At 41.5% G+C, this 15,610-nt stretch overlaps 1 protein-coding gene across 4 annotated transcripts in view; it reads left to right on the top strand.

Annotated features, from left to right (window-relative positions):
• Positions 1-4,719: 4,719 nt before the first annotated feature.
• Positions 4,720-15,610, top strand: part of LOC110470697 (MARVEL domain-containing protein 3) — a 35,332-nt gene continuing 24,441 nt past the window's right edge. Inside the window, exons 1-3 of one of the 4 annotated variants that reach the window (XM_085571238.1) lie at positions 4,720-7,512; positions 8,876-9,031; positions 12,384-12,544. In XM_085571238.1, the coding sequence (XP_085427364.1) occupies positions 8,916-9,031; positions 12,384-12,544 (277 nt within the window). In that variant the 5' untranslated portion in view covers positions 4,720-7,512; positions 8,876-8,915. The other 3 variants (XM_085571208.1, XM_085571230.1, XM_085571219.1) reach the window with 3 other exon arrangements.

Genomic DNA, 15,610 nt, shown 5'->3' with positions numbered 1-15,610 from the left:
CCTAACTCATTTTTGTTCAAGGCCAATAAATTTTACTTCACTTTCTCAAAATAAGTACATTTTCTGCAAACATCTTGTATCATTTGAAAACTCATATTTGTTAAGAAAATAGTGGTGATAAAAACTTTTGAGCATTTCTAGTGATTCCTTGTTTATGAGAATTGTGGCACTTCCCTGGAAAACATTAGCTAGGACATTAATTTCAGTACTGTTAAGTTCCCTCAGGTGATACAACCATAATTTCCTCTGCTGCCAGGGATTTCCCTCTTGACTGGACTTTGCACTTTGCCTTTGTGTTTCTCAAATCCAGCTATAAAATGGTTATAAAACTTGCACTCTACAGAAGCACCATGGGCATGAAACCACTCATTATTTTAAGCTTTTGCATACTGTGGGGGAAGAAGATATAGAATACATAAAAACCCACTTGAATTAGGCTTTAGAAAGATGCTGGGAGGATGATGGACCTGACTGAATTACTATGCTCAACTGAGCAAAGAAGTGTTGTTTCCTGAATGACTAAAGCCTTAAGATGCTCTTAAGCTTGCAAACAGCACTACAAAATCTCTAATGGGTTACAGATAGGCAGGAATGCTGTTTCATATCTCAGCCAGAAGACAAGAATTCTTCTGCTGCTCAAAAGGCTACAAACATGCAGCGGCTGAAGCAGACCAATAGGAAAAGCAGCCAGTACCACAGAGTAAAAACTGACGAAATAAACACCATCATTCCCACAGCACTTTAATTTTATCTCCAGTGGAAAAGCCAGGCACTGCTTTGCTTTGCCAATAGTATATGAAGAATTTGCTGCCTGATTCAGTGTCTGTGATGTCATTTCAACACTGCACATTTGTAGCTCTACTCCTGCAACTTAAAACATGTTTTCTGAGCATAGCCTTAGCTAAAAAACCCTTTTCTGGCTAGAATTGGTCCCCTTTACTTGCTGGTCTTTGACATCCCTCATTTAGGTTCAGAGTGGTCTGTTTGCCTTTCTCTGAAGCTAGAAACACAGGCCAGAGCTGAGCTCCATATGGCAAGGTCGTAGCATCCCATACAGACACACGTTAACAGGGAACAGCAGAGAGCCCGGTGCCCTCCTCCTCTGCCAATTATCAGCAGTACCTGGTATCAGAGCTAGCTGTGCAGGGGGAAAAGGGGAAAAACTGAGAAAAAGCGAAGCCGATGATTAAGGAGTAAAGAATGGCAGATGAAACTAAAAATAGTCCCCTCGGCAGTTGTAAAGGAAATTCGTCTGACAGGAGGCTGCTTCTTTTGTCGAGAGCGGTTTGTTATGCAAGAGACGATACCAACACCGGCTCCTCTTATCTGGCTTGTCAGTTTAACTGACAAAAGGAGCAGGGTTAACATCTCTGGAGCCACTGCCAGGCTCAACATTTGTTTGTTTTCATGCACGTCCGTGTTTTAAGAGGCAGCCCAGGGATTAATACCGTCCAGAAAGTGTGGTGCAAGCTCAGTTAGGCAATTCCACAAAAATCTTCAGAGTACTTACTCGTCATTAAAGGCAACAATTGAGCCCCTGCCTGCTGCTGGTTTTGTTCCCTTGCCTCCTGCTTCAGCCATCACATGGTGACTTTCCTGCAGAACAGAAAACTGAATGCCCACAGGTTTTTCTATGCACAGGCAGCAGAGGAGAACTGCCCCTAATCTGCTTTTCCAGTTCTCAAGATAGATGACTCAAAACGTGCAGAGCCTCCTGGATACAAGAAAATGAAAAACTAAACCAAAGAAAGTTGTTTCATTTTCCCCCCACTCCTTCCTGATGTTGAGCTTTCAACAGCACTTACACTTCTATATGCAAAGGTAAGAAGTAGGAAGGAAGAGGCTTTAAAATAAACCACCTTAACGCCTCCTTTCTCACAGAAGAGAAGCCACCATAAAGCCAGGGGGAGAAGAAGTAAAAGTGAGGCTATCAGCAGCTTGCTGGCCAATTGCCCACATGACTGCAGGTGAGTCTGTATATTTCTTGTTAAGGTGACTTCTGGCATGCCTGACAGCTTTTGGAGAGAGCCTGGTGGTCACAGGTGCCAATATCTGCTGGCGAGGAGGTAAGCAAATCACAGCCTGTCCAAGTTAAACAGGTTAAAGGACTTCCAAAAACTCAAGTTGAGTTTCAAGTGAGCAGTTGGGTATGATATAGGTGCAAGGGAAAACAACTCTTAATTGCCTTCTTTTCATTGGACATCCCTGAAGCATTCATTTTTAGACCCAGTATGCTGCACTAAACCGTGGGTTAATTAGAAACAGGAGTCTCTCCTCTATTCCTATTTTTGGAGGAAATGTTCATCAGCACAAAGACAGCAGTGCAGAAGTCCTGTCTCCTTGGTGAGTAACTGAGATCATGGTCTCTGTCCCAAACATCAAGGTGTTTGGTATAAAAATAAGCAGAATAAAATAAAGCGGTGGGAAGTCCTGGTTGAAAAGTATATAGCAGCTTTTTACTTCAGGTTTTAAATGTGCACTGTGTTGAACTATTGTGGGCTTCTTCTGAAAACTAACTTGGAAACAATTCAATCCATTTCCAACTCAGTGAAGGAAGACCTTAGTGGCAGATTCTGCCCTAAACCAAACCCACCTGCCATGAGCTGCTCGGGCCACAGGATGCCACTGTTGCATTTCTTTTTCATGAGGTCGAAAAAAGAATGACAAATTGTTTGCATGAACAGGACACCTAAATTTAATACCTCTTTTCCTTCTTAAACATACAATTGCTGATGTTTAGAGCCCCAGACAGACTATCCAGATGTAAACAGCTCAGAGCTGCAAAGGAATATGTGTTTTCTTCAGGAACAAAATGAAAATACCTTTTAAGGCTCGATTACTGAACCCAGCACCTCTGTACCTTCATAAATTCTCTATGCACGAGAAGTCTTTCCAATGACTGCCTCAAGTGTTGACTCAAACTCTGATCATTTTGTCCACAAGATAAATACCCTGTTATTGGATTTTATCTGTGTCCAGATGAAAAAAGAAAAACATTAGATGGGAGAGTAGATTAAATCAGAGAGAAGGCAGGCTGCTTATAATTGCTACCTCTTGTGAAAGAGCAAGAGCCCCTACCATGTTAATAAAACTTCATAAATATTTTACTAATGCAAAATGGAATGCAATGTATTCATGCCAAGAGACAGGGAAGTGCCTGTGCTCCCAGATACCTGCTCTTGCTGCGATTTTGTGCAATTTGCAAACTGGCACACAGAATCAGAAGCCCAGGACTGCTGAGATCTCTGGGATGGTCAAGACAAAAGCACTGCACAAATGTTCACCAGTTGGTGAATTTTAGAGCAGTCCAGATTGCATAGATCTACACAGGGTCTACAAATCCTCTGAAAGCAAATTTCAGTCCTGACACATTTTCATATTGAAGTGGCAAATTATTACAGAAAACTAAGTATGAGGTTGCAGACAGTCTCCAAGATCTACACAGACAAGGGTTCCCCCAAGTTCAGCACCACACAGATGGAATTTGTGAGAATGGGTTGTTAAGAAACGAGGGAGAAATTTTAATGCTAACAGTTTCTCAGATTTCAAAAGCCATTTTGTTTTTGCTCAACATTTTGGAAGGGAAAAAAACAGCTTTAGCCTACTACATCTCCATTTAGGAACAGGGAAAAAGAAAATTAATGATAAGGGTTCAGATACATCTTGGGTGGCCAGCAACAGAAGAACTTGAGGAAAGCCAGCATGAAACTGACAACTGTGGTGATGCAGAGCACTACCAAGGCTGGTGTTACAGCTCTGTACTTCAAGCTGATGTAAATATGGAGGGGCCCACAGATAACAGCATTTTAGGATTCAAGGCTTCAAAAGAAACATCCTCACTACCTCCAGCCTGTTTTGGATGTGTCCCAGAAACTGGCTATTCCCCAGTCAAGGTCTAGATTCAGTGAAATAAAATCCCTCTCTTCAAAAAGCCATGTTGTAAGATCTCTAAATCAGAACTAGGCAATTACTCAGAAGATGCTGGGAAGTACTCAGCCTTGTAAGAGAAACAGCTACCGACCAAACAATTCACACATTTCCAAAGACAAAAATAAAGAAGACAAAAATAAAAGAAGCCCATGGTTCCAGTGCTTTTAAAATTAAGTGTTTGCAGCAGCACACACCAAGGATATACTATTAATATTAAGTCAGTCATGACTGTTTACATTTCTTTTGCTGAAAAAATTTTAGTGCTGTGATTTTTTTTTTTACATTAGCACAGAAAAAATTTGACCACACATAACCAATTACTTAGTTCGCAAACTGAATTTACATCCCATTCCAAAGACCAGGGATTTCAAAATCTCCTTAAGAAAGGCGGGGGGGGGGGGGGGGGTGGGGGGTGGAAAGCCTTCAATCCAAAATCTTTATTGTTGCTTATAACAATAAACAACAGATTTCATATAAAAGCAGCAGCATAAGGGTAGACAATAGTGTTCCAAAGCTAATTTTAGTCCTGCTGATCTCAGGAGCTTAGTGTTCCTGTCAGACTGAACAGACTCCAGTGGTGCCCTGCCTGCCTGGCTGGAGAAATCTGTCCCTGGAGATCTATTTATAGCACCTTGTACCCTGTACATAGATTAGGTTTTAGGTTTTTTGTTTTGTTTCATTGTGTTTTGTTTTGTTTTGTTAGGTGGGAGCATGTATCCAGGACTACATAGGTCCAAGACACAGATGTGACCTACTCGAGTAAATTACCGCGGGGGGGGGGGGGGGGGGGGGGGAGAGAATCAAAACAGTTCACACTTCATTTTCTGCACATCAGTCCTTCTGGACTTCATCAGCTAGCCAAAATTCAGTCTCAAACATTATTTCTATTACAAAGAGAAATTGATGACAGAATCGAGTGCATCTTTGATATAAACCTATCTGCTTACATACAACACAGCATCCTTTCACCTGCAATAATGTAAGAACAAATGATCTGATCATTTTCCTTGGTGGTTGTCATTTAAATTTAGCCAGTACAATATCTAATCCCTTCATGATTTTCTCCTTAGAAACACACTCCTACTCCTACATTTGGATGTTTCTCCCTAGTCAGCATGATTTTCTGTGGCTTGCTTCACTGGTTCTTATGTCATATATAGGAAACTCCAGCAGTTGCTATCTTGTATTTTCTTTATTAGTTCACTGGGAAAAACCCTTATGTCATAGAGTTAAGGGTTTTTTTAATGTAGATCTCACCTTGTAATTCTGTGTTGGTTGTGACCCTCATTTCAACTACCTGGTTCCATAATCACTTTAAACTCTTCTAAATGCTTATTTTGCCCACCGGCTTCACTGAATTTTACCCAGGCCATAATAGCATCCCTTCAGTTCTACCCAGTCTTCCAGACCAAGATGGCCACACCTGAACCCTTTCAGTCCAGAATGAGAAATGCTTTAACAAAACTACTAGTTATACTGCAAACAATGGCTGTCAAGGACACTCTTATATTTCAGCCCCTCCAAAAAAGTATATTTCCAGCCATGACTCCTTGTGATTTTTCAACTGTTTGTGTGAAACCTGCCCACCAGAAGGGAGATGCAATTCCTCATGCCCTCCATCAAGAGTAGATATCTTCTGCTGGATGCAAATGATTAACTGATTTCCCAAATATTTGTTGTCTAGATAAGAGAAGGGAGTTCATGCATGCACCCTAATCTTTGGGGTAAAATCTGCCAAACTAGCTTAAACAACCTTTAAATAGAAACATGAATTAGAAACACCCTTTAAATAGAAACAGGAATTAGAAACAAACAAAGCTACAAAACGCTCCTGTGTTAGGCTGCCTTTGCTAGCCAGATGACAGCCCCAAACTGAGAAGGCATAGCAACTGATGGGTTGTGGTGTCTTAAACTGCAACTTCTCATCAGGGCTTCAGTTACAGTCACCACTGACTGCTGCCAAGAGAGGTAGCCCTCTTCCCCCATCCCTCCCCCAGTTTCTTCCCTGTGGGACATGTGCTTTTGCCAAGTCCTTGCTCCAGTGCACATTTGATTGCAGCACAAAGCCAATTCAACTCACTAAAACAGCAGAAAGTAAATTGGTTTTGGCTGGAAAGCAAGCAGAACTGGATTATTATGTGATCAAGCAAGCACTAGAGTTGGTGCAAGACAGTGAGAAGAAGATGAAGTGTACAGCTGAAGGCAGGAACTGCAGAAGAGGTCTAGGCAAGGTGAGAATGGTAAACAGCAAAAAAAGCTGTTAACACAGCTCAACCAGAGCAGGGAATCACACTCCTACCACACTTCAAAACATGTGCTTTGAGCATTCAGTTCCTGTAGCTATCTCCTCATTTCAGGGACAGCAGCTCCTCTGTTACCTGCATGTTACTTAAAGGGGATTTTGGATTTACCTCTGCCATGGGACTGCACTAACAGCTACTTATCTTAGCCCAAACTCACAAAGCTCTGGTACCCCAAGCAGGCTGCTGTGAAAGCCCTGGGAAGGAAAGGGATTTCCTCCTCCCAGCTTTTGTGCAGGACAGTGCCACAGCATAGGAAAGCTTTCCAAAGCTCAATATTAGCTGGGCACGGTGTCATATTAACACCATCACACTGTTTCCCAGGCACAGACTGCTTTTGTGTACAGGACTGCACAACCAACAAGCCATTTGCTACAATTCCAGTTCAAGAGCCTGTCCAGACCCGCTCCAAAAAGAGATCATAAACGCCAACAGAAGGCATCCTGAGGAGACCAGCACATTGTTCACCGTAAGAGAAACATCACGGGTTGGCAGCGTGGTGACAAAGCCCCTGCAGATACACCACAGGGAGGGCTTTCAGCAGAGCACCACGGAAGGAGACTGCATGCATTCAAATGGCTGTTTATCCAAAACATGGCTCTGCAGCAGAGGAGAATCTATCTGCTTACCTCCCTGTGCAACCTGTCTAGTGTTACACTGGCCATTCCTACACACCTGCTCCTGAACACAAGGCCAACCATGATCTTTTACCTCCTTCCCTTCACCCTGCCCACACCCCCCATTCTGTGAGGCTTCCTGCCCTGAACTCTGCCAATCAATGGAGGTGGCTTTAGAAAAACAGTAAGGCAGCCTGTGAGGACTTTGAATTTCAACTTCATTAACCTTCAGGTTTTATATCCTCTCACGGTTACCAAGTTCTTCCTCAGCACTGCAGGGCACAGAGGCATCATTTTATTAAATTAAACAAAGCCCGTGTTGTCCTGTGCTCCCTGACGCCAGCCCATTCTCACAGTCCTCATTTCTCTTCACTGAGGCAGAGGAAAGGGCAAGGAAGCTGGTGAAGGGTCTGGGGTGCACATCCCACGAGGAGTGGCTGAAGGAGCTGGGGGCGTTTAGCCTGGAGAAAAGGAAGCTCAGGGATGACCTTATCACTCTCTACAGCTGCCTGGAATGGGGCCGTAGCCAGGTGGGGGACGGCCCCTTCTCCCAGGGAACCAGCGGCAGAACAAAAGGACACAGCCTCAGGCTGTGCCAGGTGCGGCTCGGGCTGGACATCAGGAGGAGTTTCTTCATATGAACAGTGATCAGACATTGGAATGAGGTGCCGGTCCCACCATCCGTGGCGGTATTAAAGGGAAGCCTGGGCGGCACTCAGTGCCATGGTGTGGTTGACACGGCGGTGTTGGATCACAGCCTGGACTCGATGATCCCAGAGATCCTTAGCTCATTTCCAGCCGAACTGACGCTGTGCTTCCGAGCCCCCGCGCACCTTTCCCGCGCGCCGAGGCGGCCGGGGCCGGGGCCGGGCGGGCGGGCGGCGGCCGCGCCGGGAGGGCGGCGCCGGGAGCTGCTGCGGCCGGACGGAGCTCGGCGGCCCGCAGGTGAGGGCCGGGGCCCCGGGGAGCCGGCGGCGGGGGAAGCCGAGGGGCCGGCCGGCAGCGCCCGCCGGCAGCGCCCGGGTGTCCCGGGGCAGCGCCCGCCGGGTGTCCCGGGGCAGCGCCCTCGGCAGAGCGACCCGCGGCGTGCCACGGGGGCCTCGGGTCGCTGCGGCGGCACCAGGAACCTTCCCTGCGGAATGGCTCCTGCCCTCGGGGCAAGGCGATGTAAACATTAGTTCATTCCTTTATATTACATTTTAATGTTTATATTGAAGTACTTTATAACACCCAAAGGAGATGGAGGAAGGTTACCAGGCCTTGATCAGTGCACATTAAACCGACTAGAGACACTTCTGCAGGGATGTTGAAGGGCTGCGATGAAGGCATATGAGTCTAAAGATTGCTCAGGTGTTTGAAGTCTGTTTCCTCATTTTACAGGTTTGGGCTTAATCGTATTGCACTTGAAAAGATAAAGACACTTTCAGCAAACAACAAACTGGTAGTATTTAATACGGAATTATCAGGGTGTAGCTTCTTGCCATCTTACTTTCAGCCCAGCACAGTTTTGCCTGTACCTAATGCTTATGTAAACCATAGGCAATGTTTGGTAGTGATTGTTTACACCCACGGGTGCCCTCCTCTTAGAAACTCCCAGGACAAAGGTCACAGCCTGCTCTTCCAGACTTCCCTGTCCCAGTGGCAGCTGTGTGCATACTCATGCAGTGCACTGGCACTTGCTGGGCTTAATCCTTTACCTGAGACACAGCATTGCAAAACACAAGATTTAGTTGTTGGTGGACACGATCCTTTGCCTGAAAGCAAAGACAGGAGAATCAGAGCAGACCTAGTAAATAACATAAATGCAATAAATGTCAGGTACAGAAATATTGCATTTACTTGATGAAAAAGAAAGGAAAAAATTCCTGCCTTAATGAAGTTACCTAGTAGTTTAAAGGGTTTTACTTCCTTCACTTCTTAAAGAATCTGTGCTTATTTTGAATCAGCATTTAATGGAAGTGAGTGCTGGTCAATGAATAACTTTTAAGTGGAGCAATAAAATGAACTGGTTTTGTTTCTCTGGCTCAGGAAGTTGTTTTAGAAGGAGAGAATACATCTGAGAAACAAGATGTCTCATGCTGGGAGTCGATACCAAGATAAGCAATACCGGCACCATGAGAACCATAGATCTGATAGATACAAGGAAGACAGAAGAGCAAGAAAAGCATACCCATACAATGGAAGGTATGTCTTTATCTCCTCAGAGAAATAGATCACAGCAGGTCTATAATGTCTGCCTCTCTCTGCTCTTAAATAGGCTTAATTTACAATAGTAAAGAAAGCTTTTACTCAGCTGTGAAAGCATGAGCATACTGCATTTGGAAGAGAGCTATTTTACACTTAGAAATTTAACCTTTTTGTCTTTTTTTTTGAGCTGGAGACAGGACAGAAAGATAGGCTGTGTAACACAGGCAGAGTTACACAGGCAGAGATGTGAATTTCCTGGGATGATCTGAATCAGGTTGGGTGACAAGTAGGTGAAATGTGGCTATGAGTCTTAGTACAGTTCCTGAAGACACTGGTCAGTAGGTGATGGCAAGCTGCGGCTTGCCAAATATGCATTGCTTAAAGAAAAATGTTACATGACTGAGACCAGCATGGGGACTTTGTGAGCTCTCAAGTTGCTGTGAACATGTTCCTGTTAATCTGAAATAAAATTACTTCCAGTAGTCGCTGTCAATAGACGAGTGCTTGTTGAAGTGTCTAAGGCTGTTGGCAGCACTTAAGAGTGGGTCAACCCCTACCACCACAATGAGCAGATCAACTAATGAGTTTCCAGTGCCAAATAAACTCTTAGGATATTGCTCTTCTCCTTCCAGCCTGGCCTGGCTGCAGCACGCTAGATGTGAGCTTAGGCTGTTTTCCTTTTAGGTCATGCCAGTGCATGGCTGCACTGTAGGAGAGAGGTCTGTAGATCTAAACATGGGCAAATTTGCCATGGCAGCAGAGTGTTCATCTCTGCCATTCAGTCTCTGGAATTGTAGGGGAATTTAAGAATAAAGGCAAATGGGGAGAGGAGATAAATATAATAGAAAAGCTGAAATACTGAAGTACTCTTTGATAATATGCATTTTAGTAAGGGAAACCGGATAACAATAAAAGGAGCAGAGAAGAGCACTGCGTGGATTACAAGTAATACTTATGGCTAAGTATAAAACACTGGGATAGTACTAAAACTATTGCATTGTGAAAATAGCTAATGATTTTTTTTTTTTTTAGTGTCTCTCCTAAATTATGAAAAACTGAAGAAAAATGGGAACAAAGACCAGCCTAAGAATCACCCTCAGAGGCTGAATGCCTGTCTTTAACAAAAGCAGAGATTGGCAGGCAATATAGTTAAATTATCTTGAACATATTAGAAGTGAGAGCAGCTAATGCCAGTAAACACATTAATAGCACAGTGGAGAGAAAAATAAAAAAACAAAAGGGTTGGAGGTTTGATGTGGGCTTTTTTTTCTTTCATAATATAAGCAATATGTGAAAGGCTAGCAATAAATTAAGCCACTACTTTTTAATAAAGCACTTTCCTGGATTTCTTGGTTTTTCTGTTAGTTTTATGTTGAAAACTACATGGATGGACTGTAAAGGTTGGAAATTGATGGATGGACTGTAAAGGTTCACAGACATCCCTGTATCCACCAGGGATTTGAGGAAGGGAAGCTGCAGTTGCAGATTTGTAAAAGCCATGAAGATAATTCTTAAGAGTCAAATCAAGCATCTGGGGGCCATCAGACCCCCACCAAAACGGATTGAAAAACTTTTCTGTCAGTTGTTTTGGAGGAGTTTGGCTTAACCTCACAGCATTTCCTCTGTTTGGTTCTCATGGAGTCCTCATGGGTTTTGGTGAAAACTTTGGCTGATTGCCCAGAAGACCACCAGACCCTGTAATGAAATACATGAGAAGAATTTTGTGGAAGCTGTACTTTGGGTGCCTAATACTTTCATCCCCGATGAACTAGACTTTCTAGACCGTGTATTTCTTTTTCCAAATGCATTTCTGTCTGAAACTCCTACAGCAACCTTCCTCCCAGTGCTGAGGAGAATTACGTAGAATGGTAAAATCCTCAAGGTAAACAGCAGCAAAGGTGGCCAGAACAGGCCATAGTGAGAAAAAAAGGCATCAAAAAAAAGGATATTTTTTTTCTTAAATGTACTCTGCTGCAGAACACTGGGGGGATTTGGTTTGATTTTTTGTCTTGTTTGTTTTCTGGCAAGTAACAGGAAACAATAGAGAGAAGCAGCTGCATCAGAAGTACCAAAGGGATTGCTTTCAAGTTACTGGAAGTCTTATAAATCACACAGCTTATTTAATTTATGTGACACAGCTGCACAGGATGCTTTGGTAGTTGCACAAGACACAGGACAGAGGTCAGAAAAATCAGAAATGTTTTAGCCAAATAGAGCTGTTGGCAGCTAAACACGGAGAAGTTAGCATTGGTCTTGTTATTGAATGTCTTAATTAAAATGTAAGAACTACAAAGAACATGATTTAATGTGGATGAACGAGATAATATTGAGTCTGGAATTGGATGAAGATAAACCTTAGTGAAGTGCAGTGATATAGGAAACAAAACTACAGTTGAAAATGCTGATCTGTGGATACAAAATTCAAGATAAAAAAGGAATACAAAGACGACTTTTAAAAATAATAATGCTGAATGAGACTTAAAATACCCTTTAATAACAAACTCATCCAGCTGTACCTTGAAAAAGGCAAGGTCTAATTCTTCTTCAAACCAGGGAGAAAATTTCTATTAAACCAAACACAAAAAATTTGCTGCCAGTGTTTCTTTTAACTTGAGTGTTAGCTCATTTTAAAGGGAAAGTTGCACTTTTCCTATAAAATAACTGAAATCTCACAAACTTTAAAAATCAGCAGGTTTAAGATTTGTATGTCGTTGCAGAAAACTGGACCATTGTATCAATGAAGAGACTAGTTGGAGACAGGAAAAACTGATCTTTTAGGGGAGGAGGTTTGATTTTAGATTCCTCTTCAAATATCTTTGAGGACTTCAAAAATATGAATAGGCTGTTTTTCCCTAGTTTAAAATCTTTATCTGTTTATTTTAATAGCTATTATTCTTTTAAAAGACATCTTTGTGAGAGACACTAGTTGGAAGTACAAACACCTATTAAATAGTTGTGCTACTCTGCACATTTATTATGCCAAAATCTCTCTCATTTCTTTTATCCAGCGTGCTGTGGACTAGCTAAATTGTTTAGTTTTCATGAAAAAGCTGTTATTTCTTCTTTCTACCTTTTGCCAGTAAGCTAAACAGTTCAGCCAGCCTACCCTGTGATATGCTATTTTCCAAAAAAAGGACAATTGAATGCAAATATCCTTGTGAGCATGGATTTATGCAAGTTTTTGGATTATTTGCTTTCAAAACAGGCAAGCAAAAAAGGTCAAGCAAGCTAATTTGTGAAGCAAGCTAATTTCTTCCACTAAGAGGAGCATCTGATAATTTCTCATGTTCTAGTGTTCAGGAGACAGTATGACCTAATGATTAACCATCAGTCGTTTACTCCATTGTAGAGACATCCGAGGTGGCCAGCACTCAAGGACTTCTCCTGTTTGCTCAGGCCCTTACTCTAAAACCTCAGGAGCAGCACAGGAATATTTTGGCCCACCACCAGAGTTTTATCCTCCCAAGGAAAGCTTCTCAATGAAGTGTTCAAAGGTATGCACAACAAGAGGTATGTGATGCTCTTATTGCCTGCCATCCACCCTTCTCCTTCCAAGGACTTTTCTTGGATTTGGTTTCTGTGTTTAGAAGCACAACAAAGTAAAGCTAGAGGAATATTTTTAAAAAATGAAAAAAAGAAACCCTACCAAAAAAAAAAAAAAAAAAGACTACAAGGGCTGAGAGAGTTAATGAATGAATTTTAGACATCTAAAGGCAATACTTAGACAGATATTTAGATACTTGAAAGTACATCTCTGGAATATGCATCCAGAGCATCAGAGTGGGTCATGTGTGTAGTCAGTCACTTTATGCAAGAAGAGTTAGCCTTTGGGATTTAGGAATAAAATAGACATTTCCATCTGTGAGCAATTTAGAGATGGCTGTTGAAGGTTTGATGCTAGTTTATTTCCCAATCATTCTTCTCACACTTTTTATCAATTCTGGATTTACTCCAGTTATCACTCATACATGTTTATAAAGCATCATTGCGGGAGACAAAATTTTTTTCTGGCATGAATCCAATAGAACAGTTTTAAAGAAATAACTTGGGTTTTTCTTAGGTAGAAAGCAACTGCAACAAGGACAGAAATGAGCCTTAATATGGGAGGAAAACAGCCTTAGTAAACTCATTCCTGTAAACTGAAAAAAAGAAGTAATTAAAATATTCATTACCCCTTGAAAGTTTTCCTTCTTTCAGGGCACTGATCATTCTCACCTTGTCTGTAGGAAGGCTTCACTGCAGTCTGAGTTGAACTTGCAGACAGGTGCAAAGTCTTTGGCTGATGTCTATAAATAGACTTTCAGTGGCCTCCAGTAGAGAGAAAAGTGAAGAGATTAGCTGTTGGAAGCAAATTAAAGCACATAATGTTAGATTATTTCTTCACTGCATGTAGGAAATTAAGTAGCACAATCAATTTGCTCTTACTATTTCTCTATGTGAATATGTGAACAATTTTAGTAGTGCGATGAACTATTATGTCTTAAAAATATGTTCTGTGTATTAGTATGCGGTTTGTTTTTCCATCTTCAGGTGTAACTGCAACCATTAGTAAAGGTTTAATGACATGGAGCCATATGATACTTTATCCATGATAAAACTGTATCATCAGTTTCTTCTTTAAGCATATTGAATTATTTTAACTTGTCTGAAAAGGTGCAGAAAACTCCATACCCTATTTTATCAGAGCTTTAGAAAAATGGAGTGGGATGTTAGTTTTAGTTTCCAGTTTCACTGGTTGCTTAGACTTATGGATAGCTTAATGTGAATATCTGGGTTTTTTTCCCCCTGCATTAGCTTTTCATTATTTCAGTGCATTAAATATTATTAAGATCTTTAAAATGTCCTAGTTTTGGATACATCAGTTGACAATGATGATTTTACTCCCACCCCTCCCCCAGATATTGCTCAGTGTTGTCCAGAAATTTCATGTCTGAGCTTGCAGTGGAAGAGGGAAAAAAGAGATCATGCAGAAAATAAACCCTTTTATTAGCAACCTTATTTCAAAAATGAAAATATATTGGAGGTTGATAAGATTATGAGAAAGTTAGCATCCTGTTTAGCTTTTGGAAGTACCAAGATGTAGCAGACATTACTAGAATTGTCTTGTGGAATTCTGTATTCCCTGCAGTTATGGTAGATGTAAATAAACTACATCAATTGTGTACTAAGAAGTCAGTACATGGGAGCTGCAACACTTTAGAGCATGAAAAGTTCCTGAAAATACTTATTAACCATCTCCTTCTTTTGCCAATGATTTATCAGCACTCTGGTGAAATTCCCCCTTCCTAATCATTATAATTTTAAGATAAACTAGACTCAAACAAGGTTGGGAAATCAAGTGATGAAAAGTCTTTTCCAAAGCAGCAACTGAAATGTGAACCTTAGTTTCTGATGGTCCACTAAGTAGTTGAGCTTTGGGGATTTTATCTTTTGCCTAGCACACCTAGGTTATGTTCTTTACACACCTTGAGCAGTTTAGCAAACTGCTAAAGCAGTTTAGCAAACTAGAGAGGAATTCTATAAAACCAGAGCTCTGAATAGTATTTGCTTCACCCAAATAGTTCCCCTTCATCCATGTTTTTTATCATCTATATCCCAAAAAACTGAAGCTGAATTTGAGAAATAAGCAGCTGGATTTTTTAGGGATCCTTCAAATAGCTTAGGGCCTCATTTTCCTGTCTTTGTTATTCCCCCCATACCTCCTTATTCCCTGCCTGTTTTTTTTTCCTCCTACTACCACATTAGGACAATAAACCCAGCCCAAGTATAGTGGAAGAAAAACCTGATACTGACCCGTTTTGCTGATAGGAACATTTGATACCATCTAAGAAACTTCAAAACATTCTGCTCTTTTTTAATCCTTTCATCTTGAAAACAGAAGGGAAAAAAAGTCCATTAAAACATTATATGAGGGATACCTATTCAAAGCCATTCAGGTGGGATCATATGGATAGCAGTGCTGGATCATATGAGGCACTTCATCACTCTTCCTCCCAAAATTGGACTAAATTGGACAAACTTAAGAGGACCATCAAAGTTTGGACCAGTAGAAAGTAAGCTGTCTTCTGGAATAGACTCCAGACTTCGGATTGGTGGAATTTCCTGAATTGGAAGACTGCACTCACATCTGTTGAGTTTAATACCTCTTTACAGACCTGTGAAGTTTGTTTAATTCTCTGCTGAATCACTTTTTTAAATGTTTGACCTTCACATTACCTTAAGATAAGGAGTTCCAGAATTTCACTTGAAGTACTACTGTTTCATTCTTTAAAATGTTTTAAAGAAAGTGTTTCTGATTCTGATGGTATTCTAAATATATAGTGATAATCTCGTATATTCAGCTTCTCTATGAGATTTATGGTTTTAGAGTGAAGTCTTCCCTTTTTCCCTGTGCCCCTATTGCTTCTTCACAGATTGAACAATAGCCAGTTTTGGTCAGTTTTCCAGTCTTTTACCTTTTCCAGGTCTACCACACTTTTTTGAGATAGGCTGACCAGAAATGCAGTAAAAATTCCAGATAAATTCCCAAAAGAATCAAACATCTGCCTAAAGGCTCTGGTTCTGTAACCCTATTCT

The sequence above is a fragment of the Lonchura striata genome, chromosome 2 (assembly GCF_050655825.1).
Source record: "Lonchura striata isolate lonStrDom1 chromosome 2, ASM5065582v1, whole genome shotgun sequence".
Classification (NCBI taxonomy): Eukaryota; Metazoa; Chordata; class Aves; order Passeriformes; family Estrildidae; genus Lonchura; species Lonchura striata.
Note: the sequence above shows the minus strand (reverse complement) of the source record. Positions and strands in the feature narration are given on the sequence as shown.